Raw genomic sequence first — 21,255 nt, forward strand, 5'->3', positions numbered from 1 at the left:
GGTCTCTTTGATGCATCCCTCATGGTTGAGCGATGTTGGCAAAGCTGGGATGGATTCGGTGCTTATTTAGCCCCACAGGAGGCAACTCTAGCCGAGCCTTCGCTGAGCCTCAAAGCTCATTGTCAATTATCTCATGAAGAGCTTTGAGAGCCTAGCAGCAGACAACGCAAACGTTCTGGCACCGTAATTGGGTTGTCTAACCGCATTACGAAAATGCCGGAAGATTCAAAAGCGAAAGGATTTCTTGACCTATCGTCCAAACTGTCCGCCCCGGCGAAAAAATCCCTCTTCGAGCGCCAGAAAGCCGAAGCCGAAGCCAAACGCGCAAGGGAGAAAGCAGAGACTGAGGCAGTCTACGAGGATTTTGTGAAATCATTTCAGAATGATGCTGATACACCTACGGGCCCTGGCGTCAGCGGCAGGGTGGGTTCATATGGCCGCGGAGGCGCTGTACATTCGGGGGCGCCTGTTGCCCCTTCAAAGAGGCATTTCACGTCGAGCACGATGAGATCTGCACCCGACAACCAAGGAGCTCCACACTCTTTTGGTTCGAGAAAACGACCGTTTGAGGCGATGCACTCATCTCATAAGGAGAGAGACGTAGGGCATGGTCCGTTCAGCTTCGAGAACTCCCCCCCGGCTCACGCGGACGCCGCAGCCGCATTTCAGGTTTCCGATGATGAGGATAAACTTGCGGACAAGAAAGAAGCGGAAAGGGCCGCAGCTAAGCCCACCCTTCATCTGTCATCGTTGCCACCAGGAACATCTCCAGCAGTAGTCAAGGCCCTTGTTTCCCATGCGCTCGTCGTGGACAATGTTAAAATTTTACCCGCAACTCCGCAAGGAACTGGAACCGGAGAACGACGTGTATGGTCTGCGATTGTCACCCTCGCAAAAGAAACAGCTGCAACTGAGATGGATACTGTTGTCAGCTCTTTACAGAACAAGTATCTTGGATGGGGCTACTATCTCTCGATCTCACGACATCTCTCTTCGGCTGCCATTAATTCCACCATGCCAATTACGACTATATCAACTACCTCTACTTCCAAGCCATTCGGAGCACGACCAATAACACAAGGCTCAGGAGGTAATTATGGTCGTGGTCCGCCTGGTGGTCATCGGGGAGGTTTTGCGCCTCCATCATCTTACGGACCAGGCTACGGTGGTAGGGGTGGATCTACCCTTCAAGTCGAGGTCAAGCCTCCATCAGATCTGAAGCAACTCAAACTTATTCATAAGACCTTGGAGAATCTCTTAACATACGGCCCCGAGTTTGAGGCGCTTCTCATGAGTCGACCCGAGGTCCAGAAAAACGAAAAGTGGGCTTGGATATGGGATTCGAGGAGCCCGGGGGGTGTATGGTACAGGTGGAAGTTATGGGATATCTTGACGGGCGCACGAAAAACTAGGGGAAGACACCCACCTACCCCCACTTCTGTTTTCGAAAGCGGTCCTGTTTGGCTGCCCCCCGAAAACCATTTACAATTTGAATATGTTACGAAAATAGAGGAGTTCATATCTGATGAAGACTACGATTCTTCAGAGGAGGATGACTCTGACAGAGAAGATGAAAAGCGTCTCGACTCTGGAGCCCAAGAACGCAATAGCGATGGGATAGGCCACTTGAACCCTCTTCAAAAAGCAAAACTAGCACATTTGCTTGCAAAACTCCCTACTACCAATTCGAAGTTGCGAAGAGGTGATGTCGCTCGGATCACTTCCTTTGCAATCAGGCATGCTGGATGCGGTGCAGATGAAGTGGTGGAGATGATCGTTGCTAATATTACCAATCCGCTGGCTTTTACTAATGCTAACCCAGAACGCCAACGACGGGAGACAGAACTTCGAGGTGGCAAACCTGACGATGGTGACGAGGCTAACCCTGCTGAGCATGACAGCCAAACAGCCCAGTCTTTAACGAAGAAATCGTCCAAAGAGACCCTGGATACTTCCGCTTCTAAGCTGGTAGGTTTATACCTGATCTCCGATATCCTATCATCATCGTCTACAAGTGGAGTCCGGCATGCCTGGAGATACCGACAACTATTCGAATCGTCCCTAAAAACACATAAAATTTTCGAACATCTTGGCCGCCTGGAAAAGGAGCTCGGATGGGGTAGACTGAAGATTGAAAAATGGAGGAGAAGTATTACCAGTCTTTTAAGTCTATGGGAAGGCTGGTGTGTTTTCCCCCAATCAAGCCAAGAGCACTTTGTTCAGGTATTTGAAAAGCCGCCCCTTACAGAGAAAGAAAAATTAGAGGAGCAGAAGCGTGTTGAAGCGGAGAAAACGTCAGGTGTGTTTGGCAGCAAAGGAAAGAGTAGATGGAGAACGGTCGAAGATGATGCCAATGAAGTTGCTGTGGATACGCACAACACGGAGGATGTTCTGGAGAGTGAGAAAATGGATATTGATGATGGCGATGATGGTGTTCCCATGCTAGATGATGAGGACATTGATGGTGAGCCTATGGATGATGACATCGATGGCGTTCCGATGGAGGACAGCGATATGGAGGACGTGGAAACTAAGCAGGCCGAAGGGAATGGCATGGACGAGAGCGAACGCCAAGGTGCCCGAGGTGTATCTTCCCACGGATCAGGCGATCAGACTGCGAGCGATGCACGTCATACTAAGGAGGCTGAACATGACGCCCAGCCGGCCCCAAGGCGTCGCCGGCCCAAAGCAGAGGACATGTTTGCTGATTCTGATTCCGACTGATGCCCATTATTGTTTGCCCATCTTGGCTACTTTTTCGTCAGTTTCTTGATTGTTGCCTTGACAAATCATGTTGCAGTTCAGCCTTGATGTAATGATTAGTACTCGATGAATCTTACTTTCAGGCTGCCACACACCGGGTATCTCTGATTTGTGATATAATACACCTGGAATTTGAGACGAGATATTTTATTTAATATACTATTTATCCTCCCGGAGAATCCGAAGGGACTGAGCATCCGAACTTGGCCATATCTACGCTGTGCCCGCGTACCAAGGTAGTGCCAAACTAACCCCTTTTTAGTCATGTTTGTTTTCGCTTGAATTGCCCCCGCCACAGAAAACCCCACCGCAGCTGCAATCTCAACTTATCCATCATCAGCAGCGATTCAATCACATAGGCGTGATACAGAGGAGTTTTGCGATCAATCCTAGACAAGATGGCGGGTGAGTATTTCCATAATTTGCTTTTTGGTTCTGCTGGTTACCTACGTTTCGTTTTTCCCACTCCTTGTGCTCTGCTTCCCCGTTATCAGCATTCCAATGCTTTTCTCCCAATTGGGATTGTCGGTAACATTATCACTAACACAAATTTCTTTACTTAGACTTTCAAGCTGTTGCTGGTATGCTTTACCCGTCCGTCTTCATATTTCCTCCTGTCGTTTATTGGATCAACTTGAGATATCTAACCTCCAATTCATCCAAGTAGAGCAGTTCGTCAAGTTTTATTATGATACTTTCGATGGCAAAGGACCCACTGAGCCGAAAGGACGAGAAGCGCTCCGCGGGCTCTATGTATGCGGCGAACCTCAGAGCAAGACCTATGTAGCGGTGATAGCTAACAATGAAGATACTAGCATGATGAGTCGATGTTGACTTTCGAGACATCCTGTGTCAAAGGCACGAGCGCTATCATGGATCAGCTTCTGGTTAGCCCACAGAAATGACTAGAACGGCGCTTCGTTTTTTCAAAGCCTGCTAATACTGGAGAAATAGGGTCTGCCGTTTCAAAAAGTTGAACACGTTCAGTCGACAATCGATGCTCAGCCAACAGCAGAGGGTGGAGTTGTGGTCCTTGTGACAGGTGCTTTGATGGTGGGTTTGGAATTTCCCCCATTTTACTCCGCTGCTGGCTCCTTGCTGATGAGGAAGTAATGTGCGAAATTATAGGTTGATGCAGAGCCAAAACCCATGAACTACTCGCAACTGTTCCATCTCCGTCCTGACGGAAGAGGAAGTTTTTACGTTTTCAATGATGTCTTCAGACTCGTCTATCCTCAATGAACGCTGAATTAACCGAACGATACCCAAATAGTGGAATGTGGAGGTCCTAAAAGACGAGTTGGAGGTGTAAAAATTTCTATACCACCGATCACAATGGTACAGCCGGCATGCTTATTCAGGGTGTATTTCGTAAATATGGCTTGGTCAGACAGCCACCAAGATGTCTCCCATAGCAAAGCGCACGGTTATCGTCTTCGCTTGTGGATAATATCCCTTTTTAATTTTTATTTAGACCACGGGGAATGGTGCAAGTAGTAAGAAGGAATACGATAAAAGCCAGTTAATTTTACTACTTATCTTTTCATGGATTGTGATGATATATGAGGAGCCAGGTCCATATAGACTTCAACCCCTTTTCGAGAGCACCACATTATTTTTTGGGGCTGTACATCGCCACGCGTTTATTTGGATTCATTGAAATAGCTAACTAAGAAATTGCAGCCATAGCCGCATTCTTAAACACCTGGGTAGGAGTCAGTATTCCCAGTCAAGTCCATGATGAACATGTTCCAGCGTGGCGTATCTGGGTAGGGCTGATAACAAAATTTATTATTTATTTAGCAGCCTAATGCCAAGATGCGCTATAGCAACGGCAGAAAGGTCTTGGCATCCCAAAGCAGAAATAGCAACAGGTTGACCTTAACTACCTTTCCACCTGATTATTCCATCATCGTGATGGAACTCTCCTCCCAGCCAAACACTTCTATACTTTTCCAATAGTAATTTGTCCTTTCCCTTAAACCTAAGACCGAAACGACTTGGAAGATATTCATTCTCCTTTGTTCCCGCAGTTTGTCCTCGCCTGCCCAAGAGAACAACAAACCATTTGAAGCACTTTGACATCCGGACTTTGCGCTTGAGCCTTCTACTTCGACTTTTATATATTGATTCCTCTGGTGTGTATTGAACGGAAGATCTGAGATCTTATATTAGCTGTTCTATAACTTGTTCACGGATCTACTTCTTTCTCATCGGATCACTTTTGCTTATTTCCATACGACTAATGCATGTCATAAACTTGCAGCTGATCGATCTTTGTGTGAACGGCGTCCTCTCTATTCCAACTAGCTTCAGCCAGTTCAGGGAGATATTTTCCAGGGCATATATCAAGTATTTGCTGGATTCTAGAGCCTTGCCGACAAGGCTGAGTTGAGCAAAGGTCACAGCGACAAATAAATCCCGCGCCTCCCGGACAAGCGCTATACATTGGACAAAATGACGATTGCAGAGGAGTTCAAGTCGAGGAATTTTAGTAAGTCTATTCAGACTTTTCTCCGTGTAACAACAATGCGATGGCGCGAGCTAACCTTGAGCAGGCATCTATGGACAATGGTTAGTGCCCGATCCCCACAAGAAGCTCTCCTCTACCTTCATAAGTATACCTGTTTGCGCATTAGAACTTCCATCGCGAAACGCGTTGGTTGTTTTTAATTGTGAACGGATACACCCATATTGATTGATCAACCGGCGCGGGGGACCTCGAACTTTGAGAACCCTTGGAACTGCTGAATTAGAAACTAATTTTTCTGCAAATAGGACTGGTGTCCTGTGCATACTTCTCTGTTTCGCACTGGGGATTGCGAATATTTTCAGTAAGGTCATAGCATTCAGCATAGTTTGCTTGTAAGTTTTGTTGCGATGCTGCCTTTTCCCATGCTTCCATACACTACCTGACAGCACTTATAGAGCCTCATCCTTTGTCATAATATTCGTTGAAGTTCCTCTTCTCTTACGAATTTGTCCCACGTCCTCAACATTCGATTCCTTTATCAGACGGTTCACGACGAACTACATGCGAGCTTTGATGTACGTCATCCTCAGCGTCGTCCAGTGGCTGAGCTTAATTGTCGGACCTTCCAGCCTCCTTGCTGCTGCTGTCGTTCTCTCGGTTTCAGCAATATTCTACGCACTAGCTGGCATCACAAAGCAAGAATTCATGGGCAGCAAGACTCTTGGTGGTCAGGGCGTTGCACAGATGATTGTATAAGGAAATGTGGAATTACATTGGACAGCATAGCACCCAATGAACTACGCATCAGTAAAATCCGAGCCTCCGCCCCAAACAGGCACGATATTCAACATCTGGTACAATAAATGGTCTGGTGGCGATCGCGAGGATAAATGCCTCTCGCAACATCCTACTCCTTCGCGCTGTAACATAGCCCGTGATAGCGGCTACACCCGGATACTCGGTAGCAGTGTAAAATGGAAGTAGAACATTACGCTTCTCTTATCGCTTTAGGTTGAGTCATGACGATTACTTGGGGGTATAAATTGTACTGTATGATTTACTTTTTACGACGAAACAAACAGGGTTTTTGGAATGTTGTCTTTATGATCTTCTTTCGAAAAGGTTTTCCAGTTCTTCTTTTCTTACTTTTGCACGTCTTCTTTCCATTTCCCGGGCATGTGTGTGTTTTTGATACCTGTATTTATCCATAGCTGCTATCGTCTCTCGCCAACCTGCATTATTTTCTAGCTTGAGAGTAGTTATCGCTTACTTGCCACGAAAGTTCCCACATTCAATATTCGGTTTGCGCCGCTCCATCACCCTCATCAAGTCATGTAAATGCAGTTCACGGAATCCTTTTTTTTTTTTTTTTTTTTTTTTTTTTTTTTTTTTTTTTCATCTTCATTTGACCCAACCATCCGATGCTTGCTTCCGATGTTTTTTTTTTTCACATACACCTAATTTCTTCAGCGTATAACTCTGACCTACGCCACAAGGAAAATATTTCCCTACATTCGCCTTTTCATCAACTGCGCCTGAATGTTCAGATCAACCAGCCGATTCAAACTCGGCAGCTACACAACGAAGAGCATCTGACCCTCCCACACGGCTTGAGCAAGATTGACATTCTCAAGCACAGCACAGTCGCTTCGGACTCGATTGAGATTAAAGCCGGTTGCGTGCCAGTTTGACAGTAATCTAGCAGGCGTTATTTGCATGCCACATGATCCAAACTAGAAAATCTACGCGATATATTGACATGATATTCGGCCAGAAACAGGATTTAACAGTAGCCTCATGACAAAACTCAATCAGATATATTATTTTTACTCTATGAGCTCAAACGTCACCCCGAATTGATTCTCTTGGGCATTAATTCTTCCACTTCGGTTGTTCGCACTCGTTAAAATCCGTACTCGGATGACCTTATGATCGATACAATGCCTGTGCGCGCTTTGCTTTGCAAACTCGTTAAAAACGCACGCGGACGGAACATTGCATTAAGAAATCATTGGCCACGTAAATGCACAGGATATGGCTCTTCTAGCGAGGTCAATATTCTAGCGAGGTCGATACTGCCGCTGTGTTAGTGGTCATCCTGCTTTCTCTTGACCTAAATTGACCTCGCAAAGGGGCCGGCAGGAAAAAAAAAGGAGGCTAGGGGAGAGACTTGCTCACTTGATGGGATTGACTTTAAATCGAGTTTGATAAGCATCAGTGAGTTGGATTGACCCGTCAGGGCAATTGTATTGCCGTGTATGCTCGTAGAGTTGCCGCGTATGGGACGATACCCCCCAGGAAGCCAGAGAACGGCCTGTAGCTGATAGGCCACCCACGGCTTTTTCACGCAAAGGGGATCAGCCCGGATGACCAAATTGTCCTCCTTCCAATCGAATGCAGACAAAGGAAGCATATCAAGATATTCAAATAACGAAGGTAGTGGAATTGGTGATCCGACACCGTCTCCCACCTGTTTATCCTTAAGGTCCAATTCCATTTTTATTAGTTTCGTGGTTGTGTCCCAAAATGTAACGAAATGGCCTGAAATGCAGATGATGGCTTTTGCATCAGAGGAAACTGCCATGTCCCAAATCCTACCTTTTCGCCGTCCAAGGAGGCCGATCAACTCGCCGGTTGCTGGATCCCAAAGCCGTAATGAATCATCCCTTGAAGCAGAGACTAGCAAGTGGCCGTCGGAGGAATATTCAAGCTTGTAAACGTCGTCTGCATGCCCCTTTAGAACGTACCGCCGCTTTTTTATCGTTAAGTCACAAATAACGATGGCATGGTTTTGATATGATACCGCCAGGTCGTTCCCATCTTTAACCACCCTATCCGTAATTGTTAGGCTGCCATAGAACTTTCTGGTCGCCATATTCCAGAGATTTACCGTATCGTCATCTGTGTAAGCGAGAAGGTTATTTACAGGCGAGAAATCCACTTTATCAGAAAATTGCAAGAAATCGGGAATTGTGAACATCGGGACACCTGTTGATGGATCCCGCAATTCAGTTGTTTCGTCACTCAAATATGAAACGACATAGTGTCCACTCCCCGTAAATTTTATCTTAGAAATGTGAGTCTGGATAATTCTACTAGGGATGCCAAGACCCATCGTGTCCCAGAGTCTCACACTATTGTCGAGGGAGCCGGAAGCAACAAACTGACCGTTGGGTGAAAACTTCAAGGTGGTTATTTTCGATGTGTGCCCAGCAAGCATTCCGCGTAAACTTTTAGTTTGACGATCCCAAAACTTCAAAAATCGTCCGGAGGCTGCCGCAAGCAGCCTGCTGTCCGGAGAAAAAGTTATACATGTTATCGCTTCTGTATCGTTCTCGATGGTGCCACACAAAGACAACGACTTCAGGTCCCATATTTCGACTGCTCCGTGCGATATACACGCAATTGATTGTCCATCTGGTGAAAAGGCAAACGGCGAAATACAATCTGCGTAGCCTGATTTGACTTGTGTAAGAATTCCGCAGAGCGTCGCCGTTCGCGGATCCCATATCCTCACTGTACCGTCCGAACAGGCGGATGCAATAAATTTTCCATCATATGAGAATGCCAGAGTCAAAATAAAGCGTGGATGAGGAAGAGCCCCAACTAAACAGTTTGTTTTCGCATCCCAAAGCTGGACTTGATCGTGGCCGAGGCCATGTATGTAGCCAGCAATGAATTCACCGTTTGGAGAGAACATTGTTCCATTGGTAGGGGTTTCAAAGGAGAGAGATTGGGTTTTTTCAAGTAGTAAATCGGATTTCCCACCGAAAAGGATTTTAGATCGGCCCTTTTTTACCTCCCATAGCCGTATACTTTTATCCAAGGATGCTGACACGATATACTCGCCATCGGGTGAAAACGCAATCGAACTAACAGAGTCTACATGGCCTTCAAGAGTGGAGTGAATAGCAACTCTCTTTAAATCCCATAGTCTGATCTTATCGTCGAAGTTAGACGTGCAAGCGAGGAATTGGCCATCGGGTGACAGTACCTCTTGCCGTTTAAGTGCGAATTTACTTTGCGAAATATCTGGAATGGCATATCGAAAGGCCCCAGTCGTTGTATCCCACGCGTTAATTAAGTTACCGCCCGATGAAATAAGAAAATCGCCATCGGGCGAAAAGAATATATCTTCGACTGAACATGAATGCTCGAGTGTCAACAAGGAAGGATTCCAATCCTCCTCGGCTGAGACAACGTCCACTATCCAGGGGGGGCACCTCTTCCCAAAATTGCTCGCGGATTATGCTCTTTTTGGGGCTAAACACAAGAGCCGAAGAATATATTTGCAACGGAGCAGCTTCGATAACGGATCTGAAGTTCAGAATGAATCGCTTCATATCATAAACCAAGGATAACAATGACGAGTGGGCATCAGATTTCGGCTTTGCCCGTCAGCTACCGATCCACTTCTGAAGATTTTGCTTGAAGTTACTTACTAGCAGCAGCGTTTCTAGCGCCCTAATCATGCTATTCCTTCCGATATAATTTCCATAAGGCTAAGGGTTTCAATCCAATGAAGAAGGTGTTTCTGGAGAAAGGTGTGAACTTCTCCGCCGTCGAGGAGCTTGATCTGGCTTTTTTGGAGATGGCGAATCCAGTACTTACAGGCATACTGGAGATCTTGAGGAAGGTGTGTTTCCACTGTGCTTTTTCTCATGTTAGCAATAGAAGTGCCGGGGTGTCGAAGGTCACATATATCTTGTTTCAAGTGTTTTGACAAGAGTTTGAGACACTTAGTTACCAAGCCGCCATGTGCAGCCTCCTCTTTGATTGTGAATGTGGGGTTGGCGCATCTTTCTTCACTGAAGAGAAAGTCACGAAAAGAAAGATGGAACAGTTGGATCGGCATGTTTTCGTCATCGGGGATATCTAATACAGAGTGAAGGGCTTCGAGTATTTCCGTAATATCCGTTGATGGAAGTTCAAGCGTCGAAGTTAGAGCAGATTTTGGAAGGGCCTCGAAGAGGACGATGATAGATCCAACAATCTGCTTGTACAGACCTGCCATATCTTCTTTGTCTTCATCGCTGCCTTCATCGAGAACGTGTTTTAAAATCTCTGAGTACATTTTGTCAAGCTCGCTGGTAGACGACCGACTCATAGACTCGGTCTGGAGGATTTCGCTCATGCGCTTTTCTGGAAAACGAGACTCGCCGATAAACCGGCACACCGTCGCTGCATAAATGAAAAGGCGGTCTGCCCGCTGAACGAGGGTTTGGATGCTTTCATCTCCAGGCCAGCTAGTGTCGATACGTCGTTTATTTTGAATTTTTCCCAGCTCGTATCTCAGAAAAATCGAGATATCACCATCAATGACGACTTTGGGAACTGAATGAAGAGTTAGGTCATGATGGACGATGTCGGGAAGTTCGCGGAAACTAGCATAAATTGATCGTTCTGGCCTGCTAGTTAGGAGCACTTTAACCTGCATGATCTTGAGCGATTTCAGTTCGGTTAGGAGGCGCAGGATTTCACCAAGGTGCTCATCACCCTCGCACTCATCAAGCGCGTCGAGAACGAAAACCAGAACAATGGGCAACAACAGCTTTCTATCTAACCTAAGAAGAGGCTGGAATATAAGTTGCCGCCACTGGTTATATAATGGCTGCTGGCCAATATCGCCATGCTTCTCTATAACATCGCAGATGTCATTTTTCGAATCAGGTAACGCCTCAGCTAGCTGGACAGCAATAGTTGTCAAAATAGCAGTGGCATCCCCCAGATCTTTCTTGCCCCTCGAGAAGAAAAAGCTTGCCCCAAGTCTCCCCTTCTCGTTGAAGTGATGGGCGATAGTGCGAGCGAGGGTAGATTTGCCAGTCCCGGCTAGTCCTTTAATCCAAAACATGCATTCCTCACGATGCCCGTCTCCCCAGTGCTGAATTTCGCGGAGGATATCAATGCGGGTACCTTCCAGGGATCTTGGGGGCCGGCGATCCGCTTTTGTGAATGTGTTAAAAGCAGCATACTCCGCACGATAGAGCTTTCCAAGCAATTGCACCTGGTTGATTTTCTGGGACAAAAAGAAGACATGTCATGTTCAGCATATGGCCATGACGAGAAGCCACATAACAAGGCGATGGGATGAAGTTACCTCAACGCCGGCTTTAGTCTCTAACAAGAGACCCAAGGATTTATCCGCGTTGCTTCGAAGAACAGAAACTTGCTCGTCTATCTTTCTTAAAGTTCTGCTATCAAATGAATCCAAAACTCTGCTGATGTCTTCCTCAGTGCCTTTTATGCTTTCCAGCATGCCCTGCCAATCATCAGCAATTACATAGTCTCTCAAGAAGCAAAATAGTCCCGAACGAGAACATTGCTGGGAGAGGCTTATTTGATACTTTAGTATCTGTGAGTAAATGCTGATAGTCTTAGCTCTGAAGGAGACATTTAATTCCACCAGGTATGCTGGTATGCTATGTGAATGAATTAGCACATATCAGGAAATTTACTGCAACGGGAGGAAGGACAACGCAAATGATCAATAAGAGCAGGGGTTTTGATGGTTTGTCGTTACCTTGGGCTTGAAGTTGCAAGCACACATGCAAGGTTCTCACGATAGGTGTCCTCCGTTACCTTACACCGAACCAGAAGTTCTGATATATATTCAAGACCTTCAGTGCCGTATTCAGCTTGTGTGATTGGATTTGTAATAACCTGTCGAAGGTGACAATCAGTACTGGCAGAGAGTCTCTTGGTATACGGGGACTTACTGGGAGAATAATTAAAATTCCTGCCCAAGCTAGGGCCGCATGTGGCTCTGCAAAGGCTATAGATCCGATGTAATCTTTCACTGAAAGGATGGAATGTACGACCTTCCTAGCCTGATCTCTGATAACAACGTCTTTTCCATGTATGGAAATTTTCATTTGCGAGTTCTCAATGTTCTGAAGCTTCGAATTTAGTAGCTTCTGAAGCTGGATCTCCCTATCCTCGCCTTTAGGGGCTAAATTCCCATCACATTTCGGTTAATATCTGATTCTTCAAAGAATGATGAGGATGGAAAGTCAAGTCATCCCAGATGGCTTGCTGTTATCTATTCTTTTCGTCCACGTTGTAAAATGGCAGTGTTGTCACACATACCTTGCTGTCCCAAGTTCTGAATGGAAAACAAGTCTTGCTCATAGGCATCTACAAGCTTTGCATTTTCTTTTCGAAGCTCGTCATATGCTTCATCCCAGAGGCTGCTCAATTTCAGGTCCTGGCTGGACCTAGGGGTATCATTCTGCGTGTGGACTGTTTCTAGTGTAGGCCCGGGATCCAGGGATCTAGTTTCTTTCAAACTCTCTGAGCTTGTGAGCACCCTGGTGGACGCGGCAACGAAGATTGCCGAGTCGTCTGGGCCCAACTTTGGGAAAAGCGATTCTGAGGTCGGATTTGCCTGGGCAGATAGCACGTTAGTATTGTTCTCACATAGGAGAGAGAATAAACGGACATTCACAGTTGTTGTAGCATTTTTGCTGGTCCTGGGCCGGTGTTTCCCCCAGAGGCGCTTAAACCGAGCTCGGAGAGGCATGACTTTCCGCTCCCCGAGCGAGCGTTGTCGAACGTGATAAGAAACCAGAGCCAAACGCTATCAAGGTCGCTGGAGGGTCAATATCCAGATCTAGGCAATTTGATAAGATCGGGATCTCGGCTCCTGCTGAAAAACATATTGCGGGGCCATCTTCCTTATAGATGATCTCTTAGAACAGGAAACACAGCCCTGCGTGCAACCCACTGGGCCGACACTGGTAATTGACTACATGGTAGCCTGACAGTTTGCAACCCACTGGGCCGACACTGGTAATTGACTACATGGTAGCCTGACAGTTCTCAATATTGGGGAACGTTTATTGGGCCTGAACCCAGCCCTGGCATGCGAAAGATCCTGGTCTTGCATCGGGAGCTGCATTTTAGCAAGGCGGCTATGGATCCGAAGCCGCTTGTTGATTGGCACACGTGTGAGGTTCCTCTCTTGTTTACACAAAATAGTCGATTTATCAGAGCTTCGAACCTCCCCCAAATGGCGGTTATTTTGGAACATCCTTGGCTGGAACTAATGCGTTTGCTCTGGATTATTTTGATTAAGATTTGGGGGGTGGCAGAGTGAAGATCAGTAAAGCTCTCGGTTCCCCATGCGCCCACTAGCTTGGAGGCTCGGCTCGCAGGGAACTAAGCAGGATCGGGAAATTTGGGCAGGCGGAACCCCCTATAACCCGCAGTATTTCGGGCTTCGATTCGTGAAAGCTGTGATGAAAAGTTGATTCCGGCAAGTCAAAAACAGCCTTGCACTTGACTGGCATGTATTCAACGTTCTTCCAAAGCACCTCTTCCGCTCCCGATGACAAATGTGCACTGGTTGCCTTCGATAATGTGGGACGTCTAAATGGTTGTATTAGCAAGTAGGCAGCTGAGGCATATATGTGCGAGGCACTGGTTGACAAAAGGCGTTGAATGACAGATGATCTCTGGTCCTGCGGACTGGAATTCGTTGAGGGCGCTTAAGCATCTGATTGAAAATAGAATTCACTCAATTGGCTTTCGACAGCGCTCAATGTCATCTTACATGCTCTTCAGATCATAGGTATCCTTTGGAAGATGTATTTGCTACCCTGTTTAATAGTAGTGAAATTAAATTGTTCTGTCATATCTTACCCACCATGGATGAGCACGATGACGAGCAGTCATCCACATAGGGCGTCAGCCCCAGTACCTAAGTTTTGTCTCGTGAATATAAGTCTGACAGGACTTTGACCCAGTGTGGCCTGAGAGGGATGGAGGGCTCTCCTTGCCTATCTCCTCGTCTGGGGGCGAGGCACAATTAGCGCAATACCATTAGTGTATTAACTAGACTGTTAGTTCAGAAGTACCAACCAATAATTTCTCATACTAAAATATATGCAATTCTATTTGCTGGTACGGATCCATTATCTCATATTTTCTTCTCAATATATTACTGCTTTATCATTCAGCTTCAAGAATCCACCTTTCTTCTCACCTCACACTTTGCAGAACCATGGCATTCAAAGGTATTTCCAGTTCTCTAATACTTCTTGAAATAATATCTGCTAATTATTTATTAGATAGTATAAAAAAAAGTGAAAAATGAAAATGATCATCAAGTGAAATTATAGCAGATATTTCATCTCTGAAAAATATCAAATTTAATTCCATGAAAGGTCTTCATTGCCTGCCAGCTGTCAATCTATCTAATAATATTGATTCACAGAGTCTATACACTTTATTCTCTCTCTATATCTCAAAGACAGATATTCAGAATATTACAAGCTCTATCAATGTTTATGCAGAGATACAGATCTCAAGAAATTCAGCTTTCAATTCACAGAATTGACAGTCAATTACTTTTGCAGAAATAAAGGTATTTCTTGAGCAGATTATCTATATGAAAATACATAAATCTCCAACAGTTGAAGATTATTGAAATAAAAATAATGCTCAGAGACCACTACATCCATCAAGATTTCATATAAAACAGTATAAATTTGAGCAGATTAAGAGATATATTCACATATTCAACTCTTACAGATTGAAATCTTTCTTCATTTAGAAGTTAAAGCTTTTGTACTCAAATTTTCATACAATCTGTTAAAGATACTACATCTCTGATTTCAATCCTTTCATTGATGAGATGATGATTTGATTCTTTGATTGATCAAAATACACAGTCAAGATGCCTCAGAAATCAATTAAACAGAGATATAAGATCTTTAAATTAAAAGAACAAAGTTATTTTAAATCTTTTCCATGTTTCATGATAATCTCTGCATAAATACAATGTTTTGAACTTCAGAATTAATCAAAATTGAATCTTTTATGATGGAATTGATTGAACAGCTGCCAGTATTCTTGCAGAGCACTGAGCAGCAGCACTCTGAGCAGCATTCTGAGCAACAGAGCACTGAGCAATAGAGCACTGAGTGGTGCACTCTGTAAGGTGTAATAAGCTTGATTCTCTATCTATGTCATGACATGAGTTATTTATGCTCATGGATGATGTTTAGCTATTGCTCTAATAAGCAAGTGTTGACATGATATGATGTAATGTAAGGCAAGTGAGCAGAGTGGGCATGGAGCATAGCAAGGCGTAGCACTGAGCAACAGAGCACTGAGCAACAAAGTACTGAGTAGTAAAGCACTGAGCAGCAGAGCATCAAACAGCAGAGCAACTGAGCAATATATGAAGTTGAATAACAATAAAGAAATAGCTGGCTTGTAAGAGATGGGCTACAAGAGTAATTACAAGAGTAGTGTGAAGTACGCACAAAGGATATTAAGAAGGTAGCAATCTCTATTGTTCAAAGCTAATCGCTGATCTCCTAAAATCCACGGATATCAGCGAGCATTATATAGATAATATTGCCATCGCCACGTATCTATCGCCACGTATCTATCGCCACGTATCTATTTCCTAATATAGATATCTCCGTTGCGCCTATTACAATTATCTCCCTTCTTCAAAGGCCTGGTCCCCAGGGCTTCTTATTGTGCGAAGTTCGTAATATGTGCTGCGTGGTTGATATTGTATAAAGTTCGCAGGATAGGACCGAATTAATTGTTCGGGTTAATTCCGAAGTGTTGCTGACTCGGGAAAACGTTGTTCCAGTTTCGGTGTTATCGCGGTCCAATCATGATTTAGGCACAACCCCTGAACCCCTTTCCTTTAACCTTTACACCACAAATCGTATCCTAACGAGATCATCACCATCATCACTAACAACGATTTTTTTTATTTAAAAGAATACACCAATTTATCAAGCAAAGTACGCTGTATCTTCCCATGCGATTTTTATTGCGACATTCGAAGTTTTGGTTGCGTGGTTGCGTTTTCTATTTTGGGTCGGATTTTGTGTTGTTGCAACTTCTTTGATCGATATTGCAATATTGGTTTTAACCACCAACATCTGTTCTTTTCTTGCTGCTTCTTGCCTCTTCTCTCTTCTTAAAAGGTCCTTGATACTGATTAATGTCGTAATAGAATGTCAGAGCCAGCTGCTTCCGTTGCCGGTTCAGAACCTATGGAGGGTGATATGCTGAATGCCATCGAGAGCATTTGCTTGGGTTGTCTGGAAAGGTTGCAAAACCCTCTAGTATACCCTTGCTTTGTGAACGATGGGCGGACACGCTGTCACGCCTGCCATATATCGAATACTGGGCAAGGATCTTGGTGCGTTACTTGAGTTATCCGATAACGCTGGCGAAGATGAGGAAGCGGACGGTCCCGTTGAAGTGTTAGAAAGGAACGCAGCAGCATATTGCTGTCGTTGTATTCGACATTTAACAACGTCTCCCCGCCATCACTGTGAGCCTGCTGAGGGTCGACGCAAGAAATGCAAGCACTGCTCGGTGATGAAGCACGTTTGCGTTCCGGTAAGTAATCGTTCTATATATGTTTTGCGGGATATAAAATAACTCGTGTTTGGTGCCAGCAGACGCCGTTGAGTTGGCCCAGGCAGCTATCAATGCAGCTGAGGATTTAATTGTCGCTGGTGCAGACGCTTCGAACGTTAACGTTTTACAGGGCGCTGTGACAGCTGCAGTTAAGTTCTTCGCAGCGAAGATCCGTGGGGCTCAACGAAATGGTTCCCCTGAGGCCCCGGCTGAAACAGTGATTGGTGAGATCCCGGTGGCTACATCGCCGGTCGCAGCTCCCAAGTCATCGTTGAAACGTCGTGCTTCGCCAGTTGAGGAAATCCGGGGTAATAAGCAGGTCTGCCTTGGTGACAATTCCTCAAATGACACTGGCCAAGCTGAGGCGGATCTGTTTTTTAGTCCCTGGGCGGAATAAGTATATCCAGCAGTCATCGTCGCCTTCTTCGTTTTCGTTTACTGACTGGCTCCTGATAGGTTTTATTAAACTGTTCCAAGTACTCCTGGCTGTTCACCAAATTTTCTTCAGGTTCCCAAGAATTATCCGCGTCTGTGCAATCCTTCCATTTAACAAGATATTGGGTTTGACCACGGTACTGACGTTTATCCAATATAGCTTCAACTTCCCATTCCTCCTGCGCGTCTATAATTATCGGTTCTGCCTGTGGGATCTGTCCGTCGCGCGCGTGATACGGTTCGAGAAGGGAAACGTGGAACACGGGATGAATTCCTTTATATTGTGGCGTAAGCTTCAGTTTGTACGCCTGCGTACCCCGTATATCAATTATTTGGAAGGGACCCAAAAATCGATGATCTAGTTTGGGTGAAGGTCGCAAGGTGGATATATTTTTTGCACGCAGCATTACCCAGTCCCCTATCTTAAAGCTTTTTGGTATATGGCGCTGATCATAATACTTTTTCTCAGCTGCTTTGGCAGCTTCTAGGCATTCTCGGATCCTGTTTTCTGCTTGCTTCATCCGTTCCACTTGTTCTATCGCCGACTTTGACGCGCCCGTGCTTGGGGGTTCCACGTCTATACGAAGTTCAGTTGGTCGGCCGATCATCGCTTCAGATGGTGTCATTTTTATCGATGCGTGGAAGGCGTTATTATATGCCCATTGCGCCAGGGGAATCCACTCTATCCAGTTATCCTGCTGGTAGCTGCAATATGTGCGAAGATAATGTTCAATCACCTGGTTCAATCGTTCCGTTTGGCCGTCGGTTTGCGGATGGAAGGCTGTTGATAATTTTCGTCGGACATGGAGTAAGTAACATAATGTTGACCAGAACTTGCTGTTTATTAATGAATCTCGGTCGCTAATAATGTTCGCAGGTAGGCCAAAGTTCTTCGCAAGCTTCCATACAATAATGTCCGCGAGTCCTTCCGCATCTAGCTTTGAAGATGTGGGTACAATTATGGCCCATTTAGTGAACAAATCAACAAATATGACAATAGCATTGTAAGTTTGACTTCCCTTCTTATTATCTGGTAGGCCTTCAATAAAGTCCATACTGATTGTATGCCATTTCTTATCTGGCACTGGATGTGGTTGTAGCAACCCGTACGGCTTATGCCGCGGTATCTTGACGCGTCGGCAAACATCGCAGGTCCTCACATATTCTGCAATCTCATCGCTCATACCATGCCACGAGTACTTGCGTTTGATCGCTTCGATGGTTTTGTCACGTCCAAAATGGCCACCTTGGGGATCATCGTGGTTCATTTTCATTATTTCATGCCTTACGGCCTTGTCTTGCGGTACGTAGACTTTACCATCTTTCCTGAGCAGGCCATCTTTGTCTACTGCCCAGGTCGAACGATCACCTACGCTAGCGTCACCCACCTCTAGTCTTCTGCGAAGTTCAGACGTGCCAGCGTCCCTATTCTGAACCTGCAGCAAGAGTTCGACAATAGATTCAGCTACCTCTTCGCGATAGGCTATCTCGGACTCAAATACCTTAACGGCTAGAATCCGTGGCACCAGGGTCCCTAGGTCTAACCCCGTAACGCCGGCGACTTCGTTCTCATCTGCAGGTGCGTTCTTTATCCTGCAGGGTTTGTTGTCATCGATGACTACGGGCCCCTTCGCCCAACAATTTTCTTTAACTTGCAGATTTTTTCGCACCATCTTGACACATTGGTCTAACTTTGTGTTTTCTTTTGTCTTTAGTGACTTAAAGATCCCCTTACGCAGCTTCTCTTGCAGGGTAGGGAGCCCCGTCAAGGGAGCTGCGTGTTTTATATAATCTGAGTGACGACTTGGTGCATCTGCGGGATTATTTTCCCCAGGATGGTGCTCAATTTCAAAATCGAACGCTGAGAGCATTTGCATCCAACGAATCTGACGCCCATTTAGCTGCTTCGTCGTCATGAAGCGCCGGAGGTTGGCATGGTCAGATAAAACAACTATTGGGTGCCTGCTACCATGTAGGTAGTGGCGCCATTGCCTGAAAGCTTCTACAATCGGCAACATTTCTAAATCATATGTTTGATAATGTCTTTCTGCTTCTGTGAGTTTTCTGGACCAAAACGCGATCGGGTGCCAGTGACCATCATCCATTAATTGCGATATTACTGCGGCGATTGCAACGCCAGATCCGTCCGTTTCTATACGGAGTTTTCGCTGCGGATCAAAATGAACTAACAACGGTGCTTTTGTAAAGCATTCTTTTAACTGCAGTATTGCGTGCTTGCAGTTCTCGTTCAGTTGGACAGGTGCGTTGTTCTTCCCCTTTTTTGTTTCGTATCCTTTTAGCAACTCAGTCAGGGGTGCCGTTATTATCGAGAACTTATATATGAATCGTCGGTAGAAGTTGACGAATCCTAGGAATGTTTGCAGCTCGTTTATTGTTCGCGGTTCAGGCCAATCTAGGATCGTATCGACGCGGCGTTTTTCGACAGTGATGCCCTGCGTGGTAATCACAAAACCCAGAAATCCAATTTCTGTTGCATGGAACGTACACTTACTAAGTTTCACATATAGTCTCCATCGCCTTAAACGTTCCAGCACATTCTTAACATGGGCGACGTGTTCGTCAAGCGTATTCGAATAGATTACGATATCGTCAAGATAAGCCACGCAATATACATCCAAAATATCACTGAGGGCTTTGTTGATATAAGATTGGAAAGTCGCAGGGGCGTTGGTTAGCCCAAAGGGCAAAACCAGATACTCAAAGTGTCCGTATCGTGTTCGAAACGCCGTTTTCCACTCATCCCCCGCTCGTATGCGAATTCTATGATACGCGTCCCTAAGATCCAATTGCGTGTATATTTTGGCACCTGCTAACCTATCGAGTATTTCACTTATCAGGGGCAGCGGATACCGATTCTTGACTGTTATTTCGTTCAACCCTCGATAATCTACGCAAAGACGCAGGGTTCCGTCTTTCTTCGGTGCGAATAATACTGGGGCACCGGCTGGGCTCTTGGACGGGCGTATCCAATTCTTCTCTAATGCCTTTTCAATATATTCTCGGAGGACGGAGAGTTCTTGAGGTGACAGGTTATATATCGGTCGGTACGGTGGTTCCTTGCCAGGTTTGAGATCTATGGCATGATCGTGGGGTGCGTGTTCCGCGTCAGGTATATCTTCTCGGAATACATCAAGATAATCCTTATAATCATCCGGGATATTTGGCTCAGTCGCTGCGTGCGCAGCTCGCAATGGAAAGGCGGCGAATATAATGTTGCTGTTGTCCATTAAAGTTGCAAATTCCTTAGCGGTATCTAGGTGCACCCAGTCAATGTCGGGGTTCGCAGCTTGCAACCATGGCATACCCAGAATTACATCGTATCCACTGATGTCGGCTTCTTCGAAATGGTGGAATCCTTCCCGAAGGACATGTTCATCATCGATAATCTTCATTGCAGCTTTTCGTTGTCCATATGATTTAACCCTATGATTATCAACTGCTTCCACTACTTTCGGTTTACCTTCTGACTTCGAGAAATATTTCGATGCCCAAGCATGGGACACGAAGTTTGCATCCGCGCCAGAATCTACTAACGTCCACGCCATTGACCATCCTGCTTCTGTCAACATCCAGGTGTTCATCGCCAATAAGTGTTTATCTCGCAGCCTAGTCGTCTGTATTCCCAATGCAGCAGCTGCTCCTACGATTGGGATTGCTAGTTTTTTGCTTGTCGGACTTGGTTGCGCTTTTCGGGGTATAACATCCAACAATCGTTTGCGATATGCCCCTTCTTATGGCAGTGTGAGCACTCCTTCATCCAATTATATTTATCTTTCTTGGTTTGTTCGGTTGAACCCGTCTGTTCCTCTCGTTTCCTTTTATTCCGGTGGTTGCTAGATTTATCAGAACGACGCTGATTCCCTACGAATATCGCAGGTCTGCCTTTGCGAATGGCGCGTCGTCGCTCCGGCATATTTTCCTCGAGAGTCTGTAGAGTTCGAAGCAACTCTTCGTAGTTCTGGGGTTCTTGATTTCGACGGTCGAGTTCGGTGCGTAGCACCTTCAATGCCTTACTACGCAGGTTATCCATTCTCTGTTCCTCGCTGTATGGGGGTAAGTAATACTCCCAATCTTCGAGATATTTAGAAAAGTCGCGTATCGATTGCCACTCCTGTTGCTATAGCATCCTGGAACCTTTGGCTCGCCAATCGACGCTGATTCTGCGGGTC

General features: G+C 45.5%; 8 protein-coding genes across 8 annotated transcripts; 5 read left to right on the plus strand and 3 right to left on the minus strand.

Annotated features, from left to right (window-relative positions):
* Nucleotides 1–213: 213 nt before the first annotated feature.
* Nucleotides 214–2,724, plus strand: HCAG_00130 (predicted protein; the record flags this gene model as incomplete). Its single annotated transcript, XM_001543034.1, has 1 exon — nt 214–2,724. The coding sequence occupies one exon, from the start codon at nt 214–216 to the stop codon at nt 2,722–2,724; it is 2,511 nt and encodes an 836-aa protein (XP_001543084.1).
* Nucleotides 2,725–3,161: 437 nt separating this feature from the next.
* HCAG_00131 (nuclear transport factor 2) lies at nt 3,162–4,725 on the plus strand (the record flags this gene model as incomplete). Its single annotated transcript, XM_001543035.1, has 8 exons — nt 3,162–3,168; nt 3,431–3,516; nt 3,579–3,650; nt 3,718–3,816; nt 4,037–4,069; nt 4,238–4,259; nt 4,447–4,478; nt 4,567–4,725. The coding sequence occupies 8 exons, from the start codon at nt 3,162–3,164 to the stop codon at nt 4,723–4,725; spliced, it is 510 nt and encodes a 169-aa protein (XP_001543085.1).
* A 495-nt stretch (nt 4,726–5,220) lies between these two features.
* On the plus strand, nt 5,221–5,992 carry HCAG_00132 (conserved hypothetical protein; the record flags this gene model as incomplete). The annotated part of the gene is made up of 4 exons (XM_001543036.1): nt 5,221–5,257; nt 5,322–5,337; nt 5,542–5,628; nt 5,692–5,992. 4 exons carry the CDS (start codon nt 5,221–5,223, stop codon nt 5,990–5,992), a joined length of 441 nt encoding a protein of 146 aa, XP_001543086.1.
* A 1,296-nt stretch (nt 5,993–7,288) lies between these two features.
* Nucleotides 7,289–12,755, minus strand: HCAG_00133 (predicted protein; the record flags this gene model as incomplete). Its single annotated transcript, XM_001543037.1, has 11 exons — nt 7,289–7,296; nt 7,415–9,376; nt 9,679–9,700; nt 9,848–9,883; nt 9,984–11,160; nt 11,209–11,240; nt 11,334–11,655; nt 11,757–11,896; nt 11,953–12,185; nt 12,323–12,620; nt 12,675–12,755. The coding sequence occupies 11 exons, from the start codon at nt 12,753–12,755 to the stop codon at nt 7,289–7,291; spliced, it is 4,311 nt and encodes a 1,436-aa protein (XP_001543087.1).
* Nucleotides 12,756–16,351: 3,596 nt separating this feature from the next.
* HCAG_00134 (predicted protein) lies at nt 16,352–17,027 on the plus strand (the record flags this gene model as incomplete). Its single annotated transcript, XM_001543038.1, has 2 exons — nt 16,352–16,609; nt 16,761–17,027. 2 exons carry the CDS (start codon nt 16,352–16,354, stop codon nt 17,025–17,027), a joined length of 525 nt encoding a protein of 174 aa, XP_001543088.1.
* An 841-nt stretch (nt 17,028–17,868) lies between these two features.
* Nucleotides 17,869–18,459, plus strand: HCAG_00135 (predicted protein; the record flags this gene model as incomplete). Its single annotated transcript, XM_001543039.1, has 4 exons — nt 17,869–17,873; nt 17,947–18,069; nt 18,103–18,127; nt 18,166–18,459. The coding sequence occupies 4 exons, from the start codon at nt 17,869–17,871 to the stop codon at nt 18,457–18,459; spliced, it is 447 nt and encodes a 148-aa protein (XP_001543089.1).
* A 910-nt stretch (nt 18,460–19,369) lies between these two features.
* On the minus strand, nt 19,370–20,478 carry HCAG_00136 (hypothetical protein; the record flags this gene model as incomplete). Its single annotated transcript, XM_001543040.1, has 3 exons — nt 19,370–19,398; nt 19,578–19,846; nt 19,901–20,478. 3 exons carry the CDS (start codon nt 20,476–20,478, stop codon nt 19,370–19,372), a joined length of 876 nt encoding a protein of 291 aa, XP_001543090.1.
* A 263-nt stretch (nt 20,479–20,741) lies between these two features.
* On the minus strand, nt 20,742–21,116 carry HCAG_00137 (predicted protein; the record flags this gene model as incomplete). The annotated part of the gene is made up of 1 exon (XM_001543041.1): nt 20,742–21,116. One exon carries the CDS (start codon nt 21,114–21,116, stop codon nt 20,742–20,744), a length of 375 nt encoding a protein of 124 aa, XP_001543091.1.
* Nucleotides 21,117–21,255: the final 139 nt, after the last annotated feature.

This window comes from Histoplasma capsulatum, genomic scaffold (assembly GCF_000149585.1).
Source record: "Histoplasma capsulatum NAm1 scaffold_1 genomic scaffold, whole genome shotgun sequence".
In the NCBI taxonomy this organism is placed as follows: Eukaryota; Fungi; Ascomycota; class Eurotiomycetes; order Onygenales; family Ajellomycetaceae; genus Histoplasma; species Histoplasma mississippiense.